Here is a 23465-nt window from a genome sequence, read left to right as displayed (position 1 = left end):
TGTAGAGGATGTTAGAGGAAGTAACAGAACAGTTATATGTAGAGGAAGTAACAGAACAGTTATATGTAGAGGATGTTAGAGGAAGTAACAGAACAGTTATATGTAGAGGAAGTAACAGAACAGTTTTATGTAGAGGATGTTAGAGGAAGTAACAGAACAGTTATATGTAGAGGATGCTAGAGGAAGTAACAGAACAGTTATATGTAGAGGATGTTAGAGGAAGTAACAGAACAGTTATATGTAGAGGATGTTAGAGGAAGTAACAGAACAGTTATATGTAGAGGATGTTAGAGGAAGTAACAGAACAGTTATATGTAGAGGATGCTAGAGGAAGTAACATAACAGTTATATGTAGAGGATGTTAGAGGAAGTAACAGAACAGTTATATGTAGAGGAAGTAACAGAACAGTTATATGTAGAGGATGTTAGAGGAAGTAACAGAACAGTTATATGTAGAGGAAGTAACAGAACAGTTTTATGTAGAGGATGTTAGAGGAAGTAACAGAACAGTTATATGTAGAGGATGCTAGAGGAAGTAACAGAACAGTTATATGTAGAGGATGTTAGAGGAAGTAACAGAACAGTTATATGTAGAGGATGTTAGAGGAAGTAACAGAACAGTTATATGTAGAGGATGCTAGAGGAAGTAACAGAACAGTTATATGTAGAGGAAGTAACAGAACAGTTATATGTAGAGGAAGTAACAGAACAGTTATATGTAGAGGATGTTAGAGGAAGTAACAGAACAGTTATATATAGAGGATGTTAGAGGAAGTAACAGAACAGTTATATGTAGAGGAAGTAACAGAACAGTTATATGTAGAGGATGCTAGAGGAAGTAACAGAACAGTTATATATAGAGGATGTTAGAGGAAGTAACAGAACAGTTATATATAGAGGATGTTAGAGGAAGTAACAGAACAGTTATATGTAGAGGATGTTAGAGGAAGTAACAGAACAGTTATATGTAGAGGATGTTAGAGGAAGTAACAGAACAGTTATATGTAGAGGATGTTAGAGGAAGTAACAGAACAGTTATATGTAGAGGAAGTAACAGAACAGTTATATGTAGAGGATGTTAGAGGAAGTAACAGAACAGTTATATGTAGAGGATGTTAGAGGAAGTAACAGAACAGTTATATGTAGAGGAAGTAACAGAACAGTTATATGTAGAGGATGTTAGAGGAAGTAACAGAACAGTTATATGTAGAGGAAGTAACAGAACAGTTATATGTAGAGGATGCTAGAGGAAGTAACAGAACAGTTATATGTAGAGGATGTTAGAGGAAGTAACAGAACAGTTATATGTAGAGGATGCTAGAGGAAGTAACAGAACAGTTATATGTAGAGGAAGTAACAGAACAGTTATATGTAGAGGGTGTTAGAGGAAGTAACAGAACAGTTATATGTAGAGGATGCTAGAGGAAGTAACAGAACAGTTATATGTAGAGGATGCTAGAGGAAGTAACAGAACAGTTATATGTAGAGGATGTTAGAGGAAGTAACATAACAGTTATATGTAGAGGATGTTAGAGGAAGTAACAGAACAGTTATATGTAGAGGAAGTAACAGAACAGTTATATGTAGAGGATGTTAGAGGAAGTAACAGAACAGTTATATGTAGAGGATGTTAGAGGAAGTAACAGAACAGTTATATGTAGAGGGTGTTAGAGGAAGTAACAGAACAGTTATATGTAGAGGATGCTAGAGGAAGTAACAGAACAGTTATATGTAGAGGATGCTAGAGGAAGTAACAGAACAGTTATATATAGAGGATGTTAGAGGAAGTAACAGAACAGTTATATGTAGAGGAAGTAACAGAACAGTTATATATAGAGGATGTTAGAGGAAGTAACAGAACAGTTATATGTAGAGGAAGTAACAGAACAGTTATATATAGAGGATGTTAGAGGAAGTAACAGAACAGTTATATGTAGAGGAAGTAACAGAACAGTTATATGTAGAGGGTGTTAGAGGAAGTAACAGAACAGTTATATGTAGAGGATGTTAGAGGAAGTAATAGAACAGTTATATGTAGAGGATGTTAGAGGAAGTAACAGAACAGTTATATGTAGAGGATGTTAGAGGAAGTAACAGAACAGTTATATGTAGAGGATGCTAGAGGAAGTAACAGAACAGTTATATGTAGATGATGCTAGAGGAAGTAACAGAACAGTTATATGTAGAGGATGCTAGAGGAAGTAACAGAACAGTTATATGTAGAGGATGCTGGAGGAAGTAACAGAACAGTTATATGTAGAGGATGTTAGAGGAAGTAACAGAACAGTTATATGTAGAGGAAGTAACAGAACAGTTATATGTAGAGGATGTTAGAGGAAGTAACAGAACAGTTATATGTAGAGGAAGTAACAGAACAGTTATATGTAGAGGATGTTAGAGGAAGTAATAGAACAGTTATATGTAGAGGATGCTAGAGGAAGTAACATAACAGTTATATGTAGAGGATGTTAGAGGAAGTAACAGAACCGTTATATGTAGAGGATGTTAGAGGAAGTAACAGAACAGTTATATGTAGAGGATGTTAGAGGAAGTAACAGAACAGTTATATGTAGATGATGTTAGAGGAAGTAACAGAACAGTTATATGTAGAGGAAGTAACATAACAGTTATATGTAGAGGAAGTAACAGAACAGTTATATGTAGAGGATGTTAGAGGAAGTAACAGAACAGTTATATGTAGAGGATGTTAGAGGAAGTAATAGAACAGTTATATGTAGAGGATGTTAGAGGAAGTAACAGAACAGTTATATGTAGAGGATGTTAGAGGAAGTAACAGAACAGTTATATGTAGAGGAAGTAACAGAACAGTTATATGTAGAGGATGTTAGAGGAAGTAACATAACAGTTATATGTAGAGGATTTTAGAGGAAGTAACATAACAGTTATATGTAGAGGATGTTAGAGGAAGTAACATAACAGTTATATGTAGAGGATTTTAGAGGAAGTAACAGAACAGTTATATGTAGAGGATGCTAGAGGAAGTAACAGAACAGTTATATGTAGAGGATGTTAGAGGAAGTAACAGAACAGTTATATGTAGAGGAAGTAACAGAACAGTTATATGTAGAGGATGTTAGAGGAAGTAACAGAACAGTTATATGTAGAGGATGCTAGAGGAAGTAACAGAACAGCGGCTGTTCCTGACTGACATGACACATTATGTAACTGACATTCCTCTCTCTGTTATACCCTAATACCCACTCACTCACTCACTCACTCACTCACTCACTCACTCACTCACTCACTCACTCACTCACTCACTCACTCACTCACTCACTCACTCACTCACTCACTCACTCACTCACATCCATCCATCCATCCATCCATCCATCCATCCATCCATCCATCCATCCTTCCCTGTGTCTTTCCAGAAAGGGAACACAGCTCTCCACATAGCGTCTCTGGCTGGTCAGGTGGATGTAGTGAAGGAGCTGGTGACCAGCGGAGCTAACATCAACGCACAATCTCAGGTGAGTCTAGGACCGCCCCCTTTTAGACACACCCACAGTCTCAGGGGAGTCTAGGACCTCCCCCTTTTAGACACACCCACCGCCTCAGGTGAGTCTAGGACCTCCCCCTTTTAGACACACCCACCGCCTCAGGTGAGTCTAGGACAGCCCCCTTTTAGACACACCCATAGTTTCAGGGGAGTCTAGGACCTCCCCCTTTTAGACACACCCACCGTCTCAGGTGAGTCTAGGACCTCCCCCTTTTAGACACACCCACCGTCTCAGGTGAGTCTAGGACCTCCCCCTTTTAGACACACCCACCGTCTCAGGTGAGTCTAGGACCTCCCCCTTTTAGACACACCCACCGTCTCAGGGGAGTCTAGGACCTCCCCCTTTTAGACACACCCACCGTCTCAGGGGAGTCTAGGACCTCCCCCTTTTAGACACACCCACAGTCTCAGGTGAGTCTAGGACCTCCCCCTTTTAGACACACCCACCGTCTCAGGTGCGTCTAGGACCTCCCCCTTTTAGACACACCCACCGTCTCAGGGGAGTCTAGGACCTCCCCCTTTTAGACACACCCACAGTCTCAGGTGAGTCTAGGACCTCACCCTTTTAGACACACCCACCGTCTCAGGTGCGTACTGTAAAAAACAGATGTAGACTAACAGTAAAATGCTTATGGGCCTTTCCCAACAATGCAGAGCGGAAAATAATAGAAGAATAATAACATGAGGGATAAATATGCAATGAGTAACGATAACTTGGTTATATACACGGGGTATTAGTACAGAGTCTATCTGCAGGGGTACCAGGTAATAACATGGTTATATACACGGGGTATTAGTACAGAGTCTATCTGCAGGGGTACCAGGTAATAACATGGTTATATACACAGGGAATTAGTACAGAGTCTATCTGCAGGGGTACCAGGTATTAACATGGTTATATACACAGGGAATTAGTACAGAGTCTATCTGCAGGGGTACCAGGTAATAACATGGTTATATACACGGGGTATTAGTACAGAGTCTATCTGCAGGGGTATGAGGTAATTACATGGTTATATACACGGGGTATTAGTACAGAGTCTATCTGCAGGGGTACCAGGTAATAACTTGGTTATATACACGGGGTATTAGTACAGAGTCTATCTGCAGGGGTACCAGGTAATAACTTGGTTATATACACGGGGTATTAGTACAGAGTCTATCTGCAGGGGTACCAGGTAATAACATGGTTATATACACGGGGTATTAGTACAGAGTCTATCTGCAGGGGTACCAGGTAATAACATGGTTATATACACGGGGAATTAGTACAGAGTCTATCTGCAGGGGTACCAGGTAATAACATGGTTATATACACGGGGTATTAGTATAGAGTCTATCTGCAGGGGTACCAGGTAATCGATGTAGATATGTACATATGAGTAGGGGTAAAGTGACTCGGCAACAGGACAGATAATAAGCAGTAGCAGCAGCGTATGCGATGAGTCAAAAGAGTTCATGCAGATAGTCCAGGTAGCTATTTAGTTAGCGATTTAACTAACTATTTAGTGATCATAGTCTGCTGCTGGAAAAATGTATGTGTTATGGCTTTACACCCCCTGCTATAATGTGTTATGGCTTTACACCCCCTGCTATAATGTGTTATGGCTTTACACCCCCTGCTATAATGTGTTATGGCTTTACACCCCCTGCTATAATGTGTTATGGCTTTACACCCCCTGCTATAATGTGTTATGGCTTTACACCCCCTGCTATAATGTGTTATGGCTTTACACCCCCTGCTATAATGTGTTATGGCTTTACACCCCCTGCTATAATGTGTTATGGCTTTACACCCCCTGCTATAATGTGTTATGGCTTTACACCCCCTGCTATAATGTGTTATGGCTTTACACCCCCTGCTATAATGTGTTATGGCTTTACACCCCCTGCTATAATGTGTTATGGCTTTACACCCCCTGCTATAATGTGTTATGGCTTTACACCCCCTGTTGTATTGTGGATAAAGAGTTACCTGTCTAACAGAACACAGATGGTGTTATTTTAATGGAGCCTCTCCAACATAATCCAACATAATCCCCAGGGAATTCCCCAGGGCAGCTGTCCAGGCCCCTTAATTTTTTCAATATTTACTAACCACATTCCACTGGTTTGATAAAAGCCAGAGTGTCTATGTTTGCGGATGACTCAGCACTACACATCAACTACTACAGCGACTGAAATGACTGCAATACTTAACAAAGAGCTGCAGTTTGAAATGGTTGCAACCCCTATTACCAGCCTATTCAACCTCTCCTTCGTATCGTCTGAGATCCCCAAAGATTGGAAAGCTGCTGCGGTCATCCCCCTATTCAATGGGGGAGACATTCTAGACCCAAACTGTTGTACCCAAACTGTTATAGACCAATATACATCCTACCCTGCCTTTCTAAAATCTTCGAAAGCCAAGTTAATAAACAGATCACCGACCATTTCGAATCCCACCGTAACTTCTCCACTATGCAATCTGGTTTCCGAGCTGGTAATGGGTGCACCTCAGCCACGCTCAAGGTCCTAAATGATATCATAATCGCCATCGATAAAAGACAGTACTGTGCAGCCGGCTTCATCGACCTGGCCAAGGCTTTCGACTCTGTCAATCACCGCATTCTTATCGGCAGACTCAATAGCCTTGGTTTCTCAAATGACTTTCTCGCCTGGTTCACCAACTACTTCTCAGACAGAGTTCAGTGTGTCAAATCGGAGGGCCTGTTGTCTGAACCTCTGGCAGTCTCTATGGGGGTGCCACAGGGTTCAATTCTCGGGCCGACTTTTATCTCTGTATATATCAATGATGTCGCTCTTGCTGCTGGTGATTCTCTGATCCACCTCTATGCAGACGGCTTCCTATTTCGCAACAAAGCCTTCTTCACTCATGCCGCCAAACATACCCTCGTAAAACTGGCTATCCTACCGATCCTTGACTTCGGCGATGTCATTTACAAAATAGCCCCCAACACTCTACTCAGCAAACTGGATGTAGTCTATCACAGTGCCATCCGTTTTGTCACCAAAGCCACATATACTACCCACCACTGAGACCTGTATGCTCTCGTTGGCTGGCCCTCACTACATATCCGTCGCCAAACCCACTGGCTACAGGTTATCTACAAGTCTTTGCTAGGTAAAGCCCTGCCTGATCTCAGCTCACTGGTCACCATAGCAATGCCCACCTGTAGTACACGCTCCAGCAGGTATATTTCACTGGTCATCCCCAAAACCAACACTTCCTTTGGCCGCCTTTCCTTCCAGTTCTCTGCTGCCAATGACTGGAACGAATTGCAAAAATCTCTGAAACGGGAGTCTTATATCTCCCTCTCTAACTTTAAGCATCAGCTGTCAAAGCAGCTCACCGATCACTGAACCTGTACATAGCCCATCTGTAAATAGCACACCCAACTACCTCATCCCCATATTGTTATTTTCCTCTTGCACCCCAGTATCTCTACTTGAACATCATCATCTGCACATATATCACTCCAGTATTAATGCTAAATTGTAATTATTTTTGCCTCTGTGGCCTATTTATTGCCTTACCTCCCTACTCTTCTATATTTGCACACACTGTACATAGATTTTTCTATTGTGTTATTGACTGTACGTTTGTTTATGTGTAACTCTGTGTTGTTGTTTTTGTCGCACTGCTTTGCTTTATCTTGGCCAGGTCGCAGTTGTACAGTCGTGGCCAAAAGTTTTGAGAATGACACACATATACATTTTCACAAAGTCTGCTGCCTCGGTTTGTATGATGGCAATTTGCATTTACTCCAGAATGTTATGAAGAGTGATCAGATGAATTACAATTAATTGCAGAGTCCCTCTTTGCCATGGAAATGAACTGAATCCCCCCAAAAAACATTTCCACTGCATTTTAGCCCTGCCACAAAAGGACCAGCTGATTTTATGTCGGTGATTCTCTCGTTAACACAGGTGTGAGTGTTGACGAGGACAAGGCTGGAGATACTCTGTTATGCTGATTGAGTTCAAATAAAAGACTGGAAGCTTGAAAAAGAGGGTGGTGCTTGGAATCATTGTTCTTCCTCTGTCAATCATGGTTACCTGCAAGGAAACACGTGCCGTCATCATTGCTTTGCACCAAAAGTGCTTCACAGGCAAGGATATTGCTGCCAGTAAGATTGCACCAAAATCAACCATTTATCGGATCATCAAGAACTTCAAGGAGAGCGGTTCAATTGTTGTGAAGAAGGCTTCAGGGCGCCCAAGAAAGTCCAGCAAGTTCCAGGACCGTCTCCTAAAGTTGATTCAGCTGCGGGATCGGGGCACCACCAATACAGAGTTTGCTCAGGAATGGCAGCAGGCAGGTGTGAGTGCATCTGCACGCACAGTGAGGCGAAGACTTTTGGAGGATGGCCTGTTGTCAAGAAGGGCAGCAAAGAAGCCACTTCTCTCCAGGAAAAACATCAGGGATAGACTGATATTCTGCAAAAGGTACAGGGATAGGACTGCTGAGGACTGGGGTCAAGTCATTTTCTCTGATGAATCCCCTTTCCGATTGTTTGGGGCATCTGGAAAAAAAGCTTGTCCAGAGAAGACAAGGTGAGCGCTACCATCAGTCCTGTGTCATGCTAACAGTAAAGCATCCTGAGACCATTCATGTGTGGGGTTTCTTCTCAGCCAAGGGAGTGGGCTCACGACACAATTTTGCCTAAGAACACAGCCATGAATAAAGAATCGTACCAACACATCCTCCGAGAGCAACTTCTCCCAACCATCCAGGAACAGTTTGGTGACGAACAATTCCTTTTCCAGCATGATGGAGCACCTTGCCATAAGGAAAAAGTGATAACTAAGTGGCTCGGGGAACAAAACATCATTATTTTGGGTCCTTGGCCAGGAAACTCCCCAGACCTTAATCCCATTGAGAACTTGTGGTCTATCCTCAAGAGGCGGGTGGACAAACAAAAACCCATAAATTCTGACAAACTCCATGCATTAATTATGCAAGAATGGGCTGCCATCAGTCAGGATGTGGCCCAGAAGTTAATTGACAGCATGCCAGGGCGGATTGCAGAGGTCTTGAAAAAGAAGGGTCAACACTGCAAATATTGACTCTTTGCATGAACTTCATGTAATTGTCAATAAAAGCCTTTGACACGTATGAAATGCTTGTAATTATAAGTGCTGTTTCTCAGCCAGTCGCGACTGGGAGACTCATGAGGCGGCGCACAATTGGCCCAGCGTCGTCCGGGTTAGGGAAGGGTTTGGCTGGCAGCGATAAATAAGTTCACGGAGAGCTAACATTAATGACATGTCAATCTCTCATGGCTCAAAGTGGAAGAGAGATTGACTTCATCACTACTTGTATTTGTGAGAGGTATTGACATGTAGAAAGCACCGTACTATGTTCAGACCCCAGGAAGAGTAGCTGCTGCCTTGGTAGGAACTAATGGGGATCCATAATAAACCCCAGGAAGAGTAGCTGCTGCCTTGGCAGGAACTAATGGGGATCCATAATAAACCCCAGGAAGAGTAGCTGCTGCCTTGGCAGGAACTAATGGGGATCTGTAATAAACCCCAGGAAGAGTAGCTGCTGCCTTGGCAGGAACTAATGGGGATCTGTAATAAACCCCAGGAAGAGTAGCTGCTGCCTTGGCAGGAACTAATGGGGATCCATAATAAACCCCAGGAAGAGTAGCTGATACCTTGGCAGGAACTAATGTGGATCCATAATAAACCCCAGGAAGAGTAGCTGCTGCCTTGGCAGGAACTAATGGGGATCCATAATAAACCCCAGGAAGAGTAGCTGATACCTTGGTAGGAACTAATGGGGATCCATAATAAACCCCAGGAAGAGTAGCTGCTGCCTTGACAGGAACTAATGGGGATCCATAATAAACCCCAGGAAGAGTAGCTGCTGCCTTGGCAGGAACTAATGGGGATCTGTAATAAACACCAGGAAGAGTAGCTGCTGCCTTGGCAGGAACTAATGGGGATCCATAATAAACCCCAGGGAGAGTAGCTGCTGCCTTGGCAGGAACTAATGTGGATCCATAATAAAACCCAGGAAGAGTAGCTGCTGCCTTGGCAGGAACTAATGTGGATCCATAATAAACCCCAGGAAGAGTAGCTGCTGCCTTGGCAGGAACTAATGGGGATCCATAATAAACCCCAGGAAGAGTAGCTGCTGCCTTGGCAGGAACTAATGGCTGTACTGTCTGTATTACTATAATAGTGTGCTGTAGTATTGTCTGTATTACTGTAATAATGTCTGTATTGTCTGTATTACTGTAATAATGTCTGTATTGTCTGTATTACTGTAATAATGTCTGTATCTGTGTGTCTCCTGTAGAATGGTTTCACTCCTCTGTACATGGCTGTATTGTCTGTATTACTATAATAATGGCTGTATTGTCTGTATTACTATAATAATGGCTGTATTGTCTGTATCTGTGTGTCTCCTGTAGAATGGCTTCACTCCTCTGTACATGGCTGCTCAGGAGAATCATCAGAAGGTGGTCAGATACCTGCTGGACCACGGCTCCACACAGGGCATCGCTACAGAGGTCAGTATCCTTCCACTCTACTTCATACGAACTCATCTCTCCACACAGGGCATCGCTACAGAGGTCAGTATCCTTCCACTCTACTTCATACGAACTCATATCTCCACACAGGGCATCGCTACAGAGGTCAGTATCCTTCCACTCTACTTCATACTAACTCATATCTCCACACAGGGCATGGGGGCTGTATAATAGTGATATTAAACCATGGGGGCTGTATAATAGTGATATTAAACCATGTTGCTGTATAGTAGTGATATTAAACAATGGGGGCTGTATAATAGTGATATTAAACCATGTTGCTGTATAGTAGTGATATTAAACCATGTTGCTGTATAGTAGTGATATTAAACAATGGGGGGCTGTATAATAGTGATATTAAACCATGTTGCTGTATAATAGTGATATTAAACCATGTTGCTGTATAGTAGTGATATTAAACAATGGGGGGCTGTATAATAGTGATATTAAACCATGTTGCTGTATAGTAGTGATATTAAACAATGGGGGCTGTATAATAGTGATATTAAACCATGTTGCTGTATAGTAGTGATATTAAACAATGGGGGCTGTATAATAGTGATATTAAACCATGTTGCTGTATAATAGTGATATTAAACCATGGGGGGCTGTATAGTAGTGATATTAAACCATGGGGGCTGTATAATAGTGATATTAAATTATGGGGCTGTATAATAGTGATATTAAACTATGGTGGGGCTGTATAATAGTGATATTAAACCATGGGGGCTGTATAGTAGTGATATTAAACAATGGGGGGCTGTATAATAGTGATATTAAACCATGGGGGCTGTATAATAGTGATATTAAACCATGGTGCTGTTTAGTAGTGATATTAAATTATGGGGCTGTATAATAGTGATATTAAACTATGGTGGGGCTGTATAATAGTGATATTAAACCATGGGGGCTGTATAGTAGTGATATTAAATTATGGGGGCTGTATAATAGTGATATTAAACCATGGGGCTGTATAATAGTGATATTAAACCATGGGGCTGTATAATAGTGATATTCAACTATGTGGGGGCTGTAAAGTAGTGATATTAAACCATGGGGGCTGTATAATAGTGATATTAAACCATGGTGGTGCTGTATAATAGTGATATTAAACAATGGTGGTGCTGTATAATAGTGATATTAAACCATGGGGCTGTATAATAGTGATATTAAACCATGGGGGCTGTATAATAGTGATATTAAACCATGGGGGCTGTATAATAGTGATATTAAACCATGGGGCTGTATAATAGTGATATTAAACCATGTTGCTGTATAATAGTGATATTAAACCATGGGGGCTGTATAATAGTGATATTAAACCATGTTGCTGTATAATAGTGATATTAAACCATGGGGGCTGTATAGTAGTGATATTAAACCATGGGGGCTGTATAATAGTGATATTAAACCATGGGGGCAGTATAGTAGTGATATTAAACCATGGGGTCGGTATAATAGTGATATTAAACCATGGGGCTGTATAGTAGTGATATTAAACCATGGGGGCTGTATAATAGTGATATTAAACCATGGGGGGCTGTATAGTAGTGATATTAAACCATGGGGGCTGTATAGTAGTGATATTAAACCATGGGGGCTGTATAATAGTGATATTAAACCATGGGGGCTGTATAGTAGTGATATTAAACCATGGGGGCTGTATAATAGTGATATTAAACCATGGGGCTGTATAATAGTGATATTCAACTATGTGGGAGCTGTAAAGTAGTGATATTAAACCATGGGGGCTGTATAATAGTGATATTAAACCATGGGGGCTGTATAATAGTGATATTAAATTATGGGGCTGTATAATAGTGATATTAAACCATGGGGCTGTTTAGTAGTGGTATTAAACCATGGGGGCTGTATAATAGTGATATTAAACCATGGGGGCTGTATAATAGTGATATTAAACCATGTTGCTGTATAGTAGTGATATTAAACCATGGGGGCTGTATAATAGTGATATTCAACCATGGGGGCTGTATAATAGTGATATTAAACCATGGGGGCTGTATAATAGTGATATTAAACCATGGTGGGACTGTATAGTAGTGATATTAAACCATGGGGCTGTATAATAGTGATATTAAACCATGGGGGCTGTATAATAGTGATATTAAACCATGGGGGCTGTATAATAGTGATATTAAACCATGGGGGCTGTATAATAGTGATATTAAACCATGGGGGGCTGTATAGTAGTGATATTAAACCATGGGGGCTGTATAATAGTGATATTAAACCATGGGGCTGTATAATAGTGATATTAAACCATGGGTGCTGTATAATAGTAATATTAAACCATGGGGGGCTGTATAATAGTGATATTAAACCATGGTGCTGTTTAGTAGTGGTATTAAACCATGGGGGCTGTATAATAGTGATATTAAATTATGGGGCTGTACAATAGTGATATTAAACCATGGGGCTGTATAATAGTGATATTAAATTATGGGGCTGTATAATAGTGATATTAAATTATGGGGCTGTACAATAGTGATAGTGGTGGTGTTACAGTATGGTATAGTATATATAGTGACTGTTATCTCTGCTGTAGGATGGCTTCACCCCCCTGGTGGTGGTGTTACAGTATGGTATAGTATATATAGTGACTGTTATCTCTGCTGTAGGATGGCTTCACCCCCCTTGCGGTGGTGTTACAGTATGGTATAGTATATATAGTGACTGTTATCTCTACAGTAGGATGGCTTCACCCCCCTGGTGGTGGTGTTACAGTATGGTATAGTATATATAGTGACTGTTATCTCTGCAGTAGGATGGCTTCACCCCCCTGGTGGTGGTGTTACAGTATGGTATAGTATATATAGTGACTGTTATCTCTGCTGTAGGATGGCTTCACCCCCCTGGTGGTGGTGTTACAGTATGGTATAGTATATATAGTGACTGTTATCTCTGCTGTAGGATGGCTTCACCCCCCTGGTGGTGGTGTTACAGTATGGTATAGTATATATAGTGACTGTTATCTCTACAGTAGGATGGCTTCACCCCCCTGGTGGTGGTATTACAGTATGGTATAGTATATATAGTGACTGTTATCTCTGCTGTAGGATGGCTTCACCCCCCTGGTGGTGGTGTTACAGTATGGTATAGTATATATAGTGACTGTTATCTCTGCAGTAGGATGGCTTCACCCCCCTGGTGGTGGTATTACAGTATGGTATAGTATATATAGTGACTGTTATCTCTACAGTAGGATGGCTTCACCCCCCTGGTGGTGGTATTACAGTATGGTATAGTATATATTGTGACTGTTATCTCTGCAGTAGGATGGCTTCACCCCCCTGGTGGTGGTGTTACAGTATGGTATAGTATATATAGTGACTGTTATCTCTGCAGTAGGATGGCTTCACCCCCCTGGTGGTGGTGTTACAGTATGGTATAGTATATATAGTGACTGTTATCTCTGCTGTAGGATGGCTTCACCCCCCTGGTGGTGGTATTACAGTATGGTATAGTATATATAGTGACTGTTATCTCTGCAGTAGGATGGCTTCACCCCCCTGGTGGTGGTGTTACAGTATGGTATAGTATATATAGTGACTGTTATCTCTGCAGTAGGATGGCTTCACCCCCCTGGTGGTGGTGTTACAGTATGGTATAGTATATATAGTGACTGTTATCTCTGCTGTAGGATGGCTTCACCCCCCTGGTGGTGGTGTTACAGTATGGTATAGTATATATAGTGACTGTTATCTCTGCTGTAGGATGGCTTCACCCCCCTGGTGGTGGTGTTACAGTATGGTATAGTATATATAGTGACTGTTATCTCTGCTGTAGGATGGCTTCACCCCCCTGGTGGTGGTGTTACAGTATGGTATAGTATATATAGTGACTGTTATCTCTGCAGTAGGATGGCTTCACCCCCCTGGTGGTGGTGTTACAGTATGGTATAGTATATATAGTGACTGTTATCTCTGCTGTAGGATGGCTTCACCCCCCTGGTGGTGGTGTTACAGTATGGTATAGTATATATAGTGACTGTTATCTCTGCTGTAGGATGGCTTCACCCCCCTGGCGGTGGTGTTACAGTATGGTATAGTATATATAGTGACTGTTATCTCTGCAGTAGGATGGCTTCACCCCCCTGGTGGTGGTATTACAGTATGGTATAGTATATATAGTGACTGTTATCTCTGCAGTAGGATGGCTTCACCCCCCTGGTGGTGGTATTACAGTATGGTATAGTATATATAGTGACTGTTATCTCTGCTGTAGGATGGCTTCACCCCCCTGGTGGTGGTGTTACAGTATGGTATAGTATATATAGTGACTGTTATCTCTGCTGTAGGATGGCTTCACCCCCCTGGTGGTGGTGTTACAGTATGGTGTAGTATATATAGTGACGTTATCTCTGCTGTAGGATGGCTTCACCCCCCTGGCGGTGGTGTTACAGTATGGTATAGTAAATATAGTGACTGTTATCTCTACAGTAGGATGGCTTCACCCCCCTGGTGGTGATGTTACAGTATGGTATAGTATATATAGTGACTGTTATCTCAACAGTAGGATGGCTTCACCCCCCTGGTGGTGGTATTACAGTCTGGTATAGTATATATAGTGACTGTTATCTCTGCTGTAGGATGGCTCTACCCCCCTGGTGGTGGTATTACAGTATGGTATAGTATATATATTGACTGTTATCTCTGCAGTAGGATGGCTTCACCCCCCTGGTGGTGGTGTTACAGTATGGTATAGTATATATAGTGACTGTTATCTCTGCTGTAGGATGGCTTCACCCCCCTTGTGGTGGTGTTACAGTATGGTATAGTATATATAGTGACTGTTATCTCTGCTGTAGGATGGCTTCACCCCCCTGGTGGTGGTGTTACAGTATGGTATAGTATATATAGTGACGTTATCTCTGCTGTAGGATGGCTTCACCCCCCTGGCGGTGGTGTTACAGTATGGTATAGTAAATATAGTGACCGTTATCTCTACAGTAGGATGGCTTCACCCCCCCTGGTGGTGGTATTACAGTATGGTATAGTATATATAGTGACTGTTATCTCTGCAGTAGGATGGCTTCACCCCCCTGGTGGTGGTGTTACAGTATGGTATAGTATATATAGTGACTGTTATCTCTGCTGTAGGATGGCTTCACCCCCCTGGTGGTGGTGTTACAGTATGGTATAGTATATATAGTGACTGTTATCTCTGCTGTAGGATGGCTTCACCCCCCTGGCGGTGGTGTTACAGTATGGTATAGTATATATAGTGACTGTTATCTCTGCAGTAGGATGGCTTCACCCCCCTGGTGGTGGTATTACAGTATGGTATAGTATATATAGTGACTGTTATCTCTGCTGTAGGATGGCTTCACCCCCCTGGTGGTGGTGTTACAGTATGGTATAGTATATATAGTGACTGTTATCTCTGCAGTAGGATGGCTTCACCCCCCTGGTGGTGGTATTACAGTATGGTATAGTATATATAGTGACTGTTATCTCTGCTGTAGGATGGCTTCACCCCCCTGGTGGTGGTGTTACAGTATGGTATAGTATATATAGTGACTGTTATCTCTGCTGTAGGATGGCTTCACCCCCCTGGTGGTGGTGTTACAGTATGGTATAGTATATATAGTGACGTTATCTCTGCTGTAGGATGGCTTCACCCCCCTGGCGGTGGTGTTACAGTATGGTATAGTAAATATAGTGACTGTTATCTCTACAGTAGGATGGCTTCACCCCCCTGGTGGTGATGTTACAGTATGGTATAGTATATATAGTGACTGTTATCTCTACAGTAGGATGGCTTCACCCCCCTGGTGGTGGTATTACAGTCTGGTATAGTATATATAGTGACTGTTATCTCTGCTGTAGGATGGCTTCACCCCCCTGGCGGTGGTGTTACAGTATGGTATAGTATATATAGTGACTGTTATCTCTGCAGTAGGATGGCTTCACCCCCCTGGTGGTGGTATTACAGTATGGTATAGTATATATAGTGACTGTTATCTCTGCTGTAGGATGGCTTCACCCCCCTGGTGGTGGTGTTACAGTATGGTATAGTATATATAGTGACTGTTATCTCTGCAGTAGGATGGCTTCACCCCCCTGGTGGTGGTATTACAGTATGGTATAGTATATATAGTGACTGTTATCTCTGCTGTAGGATGGCTTCACCCCCCTGGTGGTGGTGTTACAGTATGGTATAGTATATATAGTGACTGTTATCTCTGCTGTAGGATGGCTTCACCCCCCTGGTGGTGGTGTTACAGTATGGTATAGTATATATAGTGACGTTATCTCTGCTGTAGGATGGCTTCACCCCCCTGGCGGTGGTGTTACAGTATGGTATAGTATATATAGTGACTGTTATCTCTGCAGTAGGATGGCTTCGCCCCCCTGGTGGTGGTATTACAGTATGGTATAGTAAATATAGTGACTGTTATCTCTACAGTAGGATGGCTTCACCCCCCTGGTGGTGATGTTACAGTATGGTATAGTATATATAGTGACTGTTATCTCTACAGTAGGATGGCTTCACCCCCCTGGTGGTGGTATTACAGTCTGGTATAGTATATATAGTGACTGTTATCTCTGCTGTAGGATGGCTTCACCCCCCTGGTGGTGGTATTACAGTATGGTATAGTTAATATTGTGACTGTTATCTCTGCAGTAGGATGGCTTCACCCCCCTGGTGGTGGTGTTACAGTATGGTATAGTATATATAGTGACTGTTATCTCTGCAGTAGGATGGCTTCACCCCCCTGGTGGTGGTGTTACAGTATGGTATAGTATATATAGTGACTGTTATCTCTGCTGTAGGATGGCTTCACCCCCCTGGCGGTGGTGTTACAGTATGGTATAGTATATATAGTGACTGTTATCTCTGCTGTAGGATGGCTTCACCCCCCTGGCGGTGGTTTTACAGTATGGTATAGTATATATAGTGACTGTTATCTCTGCAGTAGGATGGCTTCACCCCCCTGGCGGTGGTGTTACAGTATGGTATAGTATATATAGTGACTGTTATCTCTGCTGTAGGATGGCTTCACCCCCCTGGTGGTGATGTTACAGTATGGTATAGTATATATAGTGACTGTTATCTCTGCAGTAGGATGGCTTCACCCCCCTGGTGGTGGTATTACAGTATGGTATAGTATATATAGTGACTGTTATCTCTGCAGTAGGATGTCTTCACCCCCCTGGTGGTGGTGTTACAGTATGGTATAGTATATATAGTGACTGTTATCTCTGCAGTAGGATGGCTTCACCCCCCTGGTGGTGGTGTTACAGTATGGTATAGTATATATAGTGACTGTTATCTCTGCTGTAGGATGGCTTCACCCCCCTGGCGGTGGTGTTACAGTATGGTATAGTATATATAGTGACTGTTATCTCTGCTGTAGGATGGCTTCACCCCCCTGGCGGTGGTTTTACAGTATGGTATAGTATATATAGTGACTGTTATCTCTGCAGTAGGATGGCTTCACCCCCCTGGCGGTGGTGTTACAGTATGGTATAGTATATATAGTGACTGTTATCTCTGCTGTAGGATGGCTTCACCCCCCTGGTGGTGGTGTTACAGTATGGTATAGTATATATAGTGACTGTTATCTCTGCTGTAGGATGGCTTCACCCCCCTTGTGGTGGTGTTACAGTATGGTATAGTATATATAGTGACTGTTATCTCTGCTGTAGGATGGCTTCACCCCCCTGGTGGTGGTGTTACAGTATGGTATAGTATATATAGTGACGTTATCTCTGCTGTAGGATGGCTTCACCCCCCTGGCGGTGGTGTTACAGTATGGTATAGTAAATATAGTGACCGTTATCTCTACAGTAGGATGGCTTCACCCCCCTGGTGGTGGTATTACAGTATGGTATAGTATATATAGTGACTGTTATCTCTGCAGTAGGATGGCTTCACCCCCCTGGTGGTGGTGTTACAGTATGGTATAGTATATATAGTGACTGTTATCTCTGCTGTAGGATGGCTTCACCCCCCTGGTGGTGGTGTTACAGTATGGTATAGTATATATAGTGACTGTTATCTCTGCTGTAGGATGGCTTCACCCCCCTGGTGGTGGTGTTACAGTATGGTATAGTATATATAGTGACTGTTATCTCTGCAGTAGGATGGCTTCACCCCCCTGGTGGTGGTATTACAGTATGGTATAGTATATATAGTGACTGTTATCTCTGCAGTAGGATGGCTTCACCCCCCTGGTGGTGGTGTTACAGTATGGTATAGTATATATAGTGACTGTTATCTCTGCTGTAGGATGGCTTCACCCCCCTTGTGGTGGTGTTACAGTATGGTATAGTATATATAGTGACTGTTATCTCTGCTGTAGGATGGCTTCACCCCCCTGGTGGTGGTGTTACAGTATGGTATAGTATATATAGTGACGTTATCTCTGCTGTAGGATGGCTTCACCCCCCTGGCGGTGGTGTTACAGTATGGTATAGTAAATATAGTGACCGTTATCTCTACAGTAGGATGGCTTCACCCCCCTGGTGGTGATGTTACAGTATGGTATAGTATATATAGTGACTGTTATCTCTACAGTAGGATGGCTTCACCCCCCTGGTGGTGGTATTACAGTATGGTATAGTATATATAGTGACTGTTATCTCTGCTGTAGGATGGCTCTACCCCCCTGGTGGTGGTATTACAGTATGGTATAGTATATATAGTGACTGTTATCTCTGCAGTAGGATGGCTTCACCCCCCTGGTGGTGGTGTTACAGTATGGTATAGTATATATAGTGACTGTTATCTCTGCAGTAGGATGGCTTCACCCCCCTGGTGGTGGTGTTACAGTATGGTATAGTATATATAGTGACTGTTATCTCTGCTGTAGGATGGCTTCACCCCCCTGGCGGTGGTGTTACAGTATGGTATAGTATATATAGTGACTGTTATCTCTGCTGTAGGATGGCTTCACCCCCCTGGCGGTGGTGTTACAGTATGGTATAGTATATATAGTGACTGTTATCTCTGCAGTAGGATGGCTTCACCCCCCTGGCGGTGGTGTTACAGTATGGTATAGTATATATAGTGACTGTTATCTCTGCTGTAGGATGGCTTCACCCCCCTGGTGGTGGTGTTACAGTATGGTATAGTATATATAGTGACTGTTATCTCTGCAGTAGGATGGCTTCACCCCCCTGGTGGTGGTATTACAGTATGGTATAGTATATATAGTGACTGTTATCTCTGCAGTAGGATGGCTTCACCCCCCTGGTGGTGGTGTTACAGTATGGTATAGTATATATAGTGACTGTTATCTCTGCTGTAGGATGGCTTCACCCCCCTTGCGGTGGTGTTACAGTATGGTATAGTATATATAGTGACTGTTATCTCTGCAGTAGGATGGCTTCACCCCCCTGGTGGTGGTGTTACAGTATGGTATAGTATATATAGTGACTGTTATCTCTGCAGTAGGATGGCTTCACCCCCCTGGCGGTGGTATTACAGTATGGTATAGTATATATAGTGACTGTTATCTCTGCTGTAGGATGGCTTCACCCCCCTGGTGGTGGTGTTACAGTATGGTATAGTATATATAGTGACTGTTATCTCTGCAGTAGGATGGCTTCACCCCCCTGGTGGTGGTATTACAGTATGGTATAGTATATATAGTGACTGTTATCTCTGCTGTAGGATGGCTTCACCCCCCTGGTGGTGGTGTTACAGTATGGTATAGTATATATAGTGACGTTATCTCTGCTGTAGGATGGCTTCACCCCCCTGGCGGTGGTGTTACAGTATGGTATAGTAAATATAGTGACCGTTATCTCTACAGTAGGATGGCTTCACCCCCCTGGTGGTGATGTTACAGTATGGTATAGTATATATAGTGACTGTTATCTCTACAGTAGGATGGCTTCACCCCCCTGGTGGTGGTATTACAGTATGGTATAGTATATATAGTGACTGTTATCTCTGCTGTAGGATGGCTCTACCCCCCTGGTGGTGGTATTACAGTATGGTATAGTATATATAGTGACTGTTATCTCTGCAGTAGGATGGCTTCACCCCCCTGGTGGTGGTGTTACAGTATGGTATAGTATATATAGTGACTGTTATCTCTGCAGTAGGATGGCTTCACCCCCCTGGTGGTGGTGTTACAGTATGGTATAGTATATATAGTGACTGTTATCTCTGCTGTAGGATGGCTTCACCCCCCTGGCGGTGGTGTTACAGTATGGTATAGTATATATAGTGACTGTTATCTCTGCTGTAGGATGGCTTCACCCCCCTGGCGGTGGTGTTACAGTATGGTATAGTATATATAGTGACTGTTATCTCTGCAGTAGGATGGCTTCACCCCCCTGGCGGTGGTGTTACAGTATGGTATAGTATATATAGTGACTGTTATCTCTGCTGTAGGATGGCTTCACCCCCCTGGTGGTGGTGTTACAGTATGGTATAGTATATATAGTGACTGTTATCTCTGCAGTAGGATGGCTTCACCCCCCTGGTGGTGGTATTACAGTATGGTATAGTATATATAGTGACTGTTATCTCTGCAGTAGGATGGCTTCACCCCCCTGGCGGTGGTGTTACAGTATGGTATAGTATATATAGTGACTGTTATCTCTGCTGTAGGATGGCTTCACCCCCCTGGTGGTGGTGTTACAGTATGGTATAGTATATATAGTGACTGTTATCTCTGCAGTAGGATGGCTTCACCCCCCTGGCGGTGGTGTTACAGTATGGTATAGTATATATAGTGACTGTTATCTCTGCTGTAGGATGGCTTCACCCCCCTGGTGGTGGTGTTACAGTATGGTATAGTATATATAGTGACTGTTATCTCTGCAGTAGGATGGCTTCACCCCCCTGGTGGTGGTATTACAGTATGGTATAGTATATATAGTGACTGTTATCTCTGCAGTAGGATGGCTTCACCCCCCTGGTGGTGGTGTTACAGTATGGTATAGTATATATAGTGACTGTTATCTCTGCTGTAGGATGGCTTCACCCCCCTTGCGGTGGTGTTACAGTATGGTATAGTATATATAGTGACTGTTATCTCTGCTGTAGGATGGCTTCACCCCCCTGGCGGTGGTGTTACAGTATGGTATAGTATATATAGTGACTGTTATCTCTGCAGTAGGATGGCTTCACCCCCCTGGCGGTGGTATTACAGTATGGTATAGTATATATAGTGACTGTTATCTCTGCTGTAGGATGGCTTCACCCCCCTGGTGGTGGTGTTACAGTATGGTATAGTATATATAGTGACTGTTATCTCTGCAGTAGGATGGCTTCGCCCCCCTGGTGGTGGTATTACAGTATGGTATAGTATATATAGTGACTGTTATCTCTGCTGTAGGATGGCTTCACCCCCCTGGTGGTGGTATTACAGTATGGTATAGTATATATAGTGACTGTTATCTCTGCAGTAGGATGGCTTCACCCCCCTGGTGGTGATGTTACAGTATGGTATAGTATATATAGTGACTGTTATCTCTACAGTAGGATGGCTTCACCCCCTGGTGGTGGTGTTACAGTATGGTATAGTATATATAGTGACTGTTATCTCTGCTGTAGGATGGCTTCACCCCCCTGGTGGTGGTGTTACAGTATGGTATAGTATATATAGTGACTGTTATCTCTGCAGTAGGATGGCTTCACCCCCCTGGTGGTGGTGTTACAGTATGGTATAGTATATATAGTGACTGTTATCTCTGCTGTAGGATGGCTTCACCCCCCTGGCGGTGGTGTTACAGTATGGTATAGTATATATAGTGACTGTTATCTCTGCTGTAGGATGGCTTCACCCCCCTGGCGGTGGTGTTACAGTATGGTATAGTATATATAGTGACTGTTATCTCTGCAGTAGGATGGCTTCACCCCCCTGGCGGTGGTGTTACAGTATGGTATAGTATATATAGTGACTGTTATCTCTGCTGTAGGATGGCTTCACCCCCCTGGTGGTGGTGTTACAGTATGGTATAGTATATATAGTGACTGTTATCTCTGCAGTAGGATGGCTTCACCCCCCTGGTGGTGGTATTACAGTATGGTATAGTATATATAGTGACTGTTATCTCTGCAGTAGGATGGCTTCACCCCCCTGGCGGTGGTGTTACAGTATGGTATAGTATATATAGTGACTGTTATCTCTGCTGTAGGATGGCTTCACCCCCCTGGTGGTGGTGTTACAGTATGGTATAGTATATATAGTGACTGTTATCTCTGCAGTAGGATGGCTTCACCCCCCTGGCGGTGGTGTTACAGTATGGTATAGTATATATAGTGACTGTTATCTCTGCTGTAGGATGGCTTCACCCCCCTGGTGGTGGTGTTACAGTATGGTATAGTATATATAGTGACTGTTATCTCTGCAGTAGGATGGCTTCACCCCCCTGGTGGTGGTATTACAGTATGGTATAGTATATATAGTGACTGTTATCTCTGCAGTAGGATGGCTTCACCCCCCTGGTGGTGGTGTTACAGTATGGTATAGTATATATAGTGACTGTTATCTCTGCAGTAGGATGGCTTCACCCCCCTGGTGGTGGTATTACAGTATGGTATAGTATATATAGTGACTGTTATCTCTGCTGTAGGATGGCTTCACCCCCCTGGTGGTGGTGTTACAGTATGGTATAGTATATATAGTGACTGTTATCTCTGCAGTAGGATGGCTTCACCCCCCTGGTGGTGGTGTTACAGTATGGTATAGTATATATAGTGACTGTTATCTCTGCTGTAGGATGGCTTCACCCCCCTGGCGGTGGTGTTACAGTATGGTATAGTATATATAGTGACTGTTATCTCTGCTGTAGGATGGCTTCACCCCCCTGGTGGTGGTGTTACAGTATGGTATAGTATATATAGTGACTGTTATCTCTGCTGTAGGATGGCTTCACCCCCCTGGTGGTGGTGTTGCAGTATGGTATAGTATATATAGTGACTGTTATCTCTGCAGTAGGATGGCTTCACCCCCCTGGTGGTGGTGTTACAGTATGGTATAGTATATATAGTGACTGTTATCTCTGCTGTAGGATGGCTTCACCCCCCTGGCGGTGGCGTTGCAGCAGGGACATGAACAGGTGGTCTCTCTGCTCCTGGAGAATGACACTAAAGGGAAGGTCCGGCTCCCGGCGCTCCACATCGCCGCGCGCAAGGACGATACCAAGGCTGTTGCACTGCTGCTCCAGATCGACCACAACGCAGATGTCGAGTCCAAGGTACCACACAGACAGCGCACCAATCACTAGTCCTTTATCTGCACTCTGACCAGAGGGCTCTCCTCGGAATCAGGTTTAAGGAGTTAGCCAGGTAACGTTGGTCAACTCTGAGTTAAACTCGGGATAACCAGTCATACGAATATGGCTCACCTTTTAGTCAGGTACATTTCTATGGCAACAAGTCCTTCAGAACTAACCTGCTCCAGGGCAGGCTAA

At 43.1% G+C, this 23465-nt stretch overlaps 1 protein-coding gene across 50 annotated transcripts in view; it reads left to right on the top strand.

The window, feature by feature from the left end:
* ank3b (ankyrin 3b) overlaps window positions 1–23465 on the top strand; it is a 483498-nt gene that overhangs the window by 183202 nt on the left and 276831 nt on the right. For all 50 annotated transcript variants that reach the window (XR_008761019.1, XM_055936209.1, XM_055936160.1 and 47 more), the window contains exons 4-6: window positions 3393–3491; window positions 9946–10044; window positions 23064–23249. Coding sequence is in view for 49 of the 50 variants with exons in the window: in XM_055936209.1 (XP_055792184.1) it covers window positions 3393–3491; window positions 9946–10044; window positions 23064–23249 (384 nt within the window). In the remaining variant the exon portion in view is untranslated. The remainder of the gene's footprint in view (window positions 1–3392; window positions 3492–9945; window positions 10045–23063; window positions 23250–23465) is intronic.

Source organism: Salvelinus fontinalis, chromosome 1 (genome assembly GCF_029448725.1).
Source record: "Salvelinus fontinalis isolate EN_2023a chromosome 1, ASM2944872v1, whole genome shotgun sequence".
Classification (NCBI taxonomy): domain Eukaryota; kingdom Metazoa; phylum Chordata; class Actinopteri; order Salmoniformes; family Salmonidae; genus Salvelinus; species Salvelinus fontinalis.
This window is presented reverse-complemented; position numbering and strand designations above follow the sequence as displayed.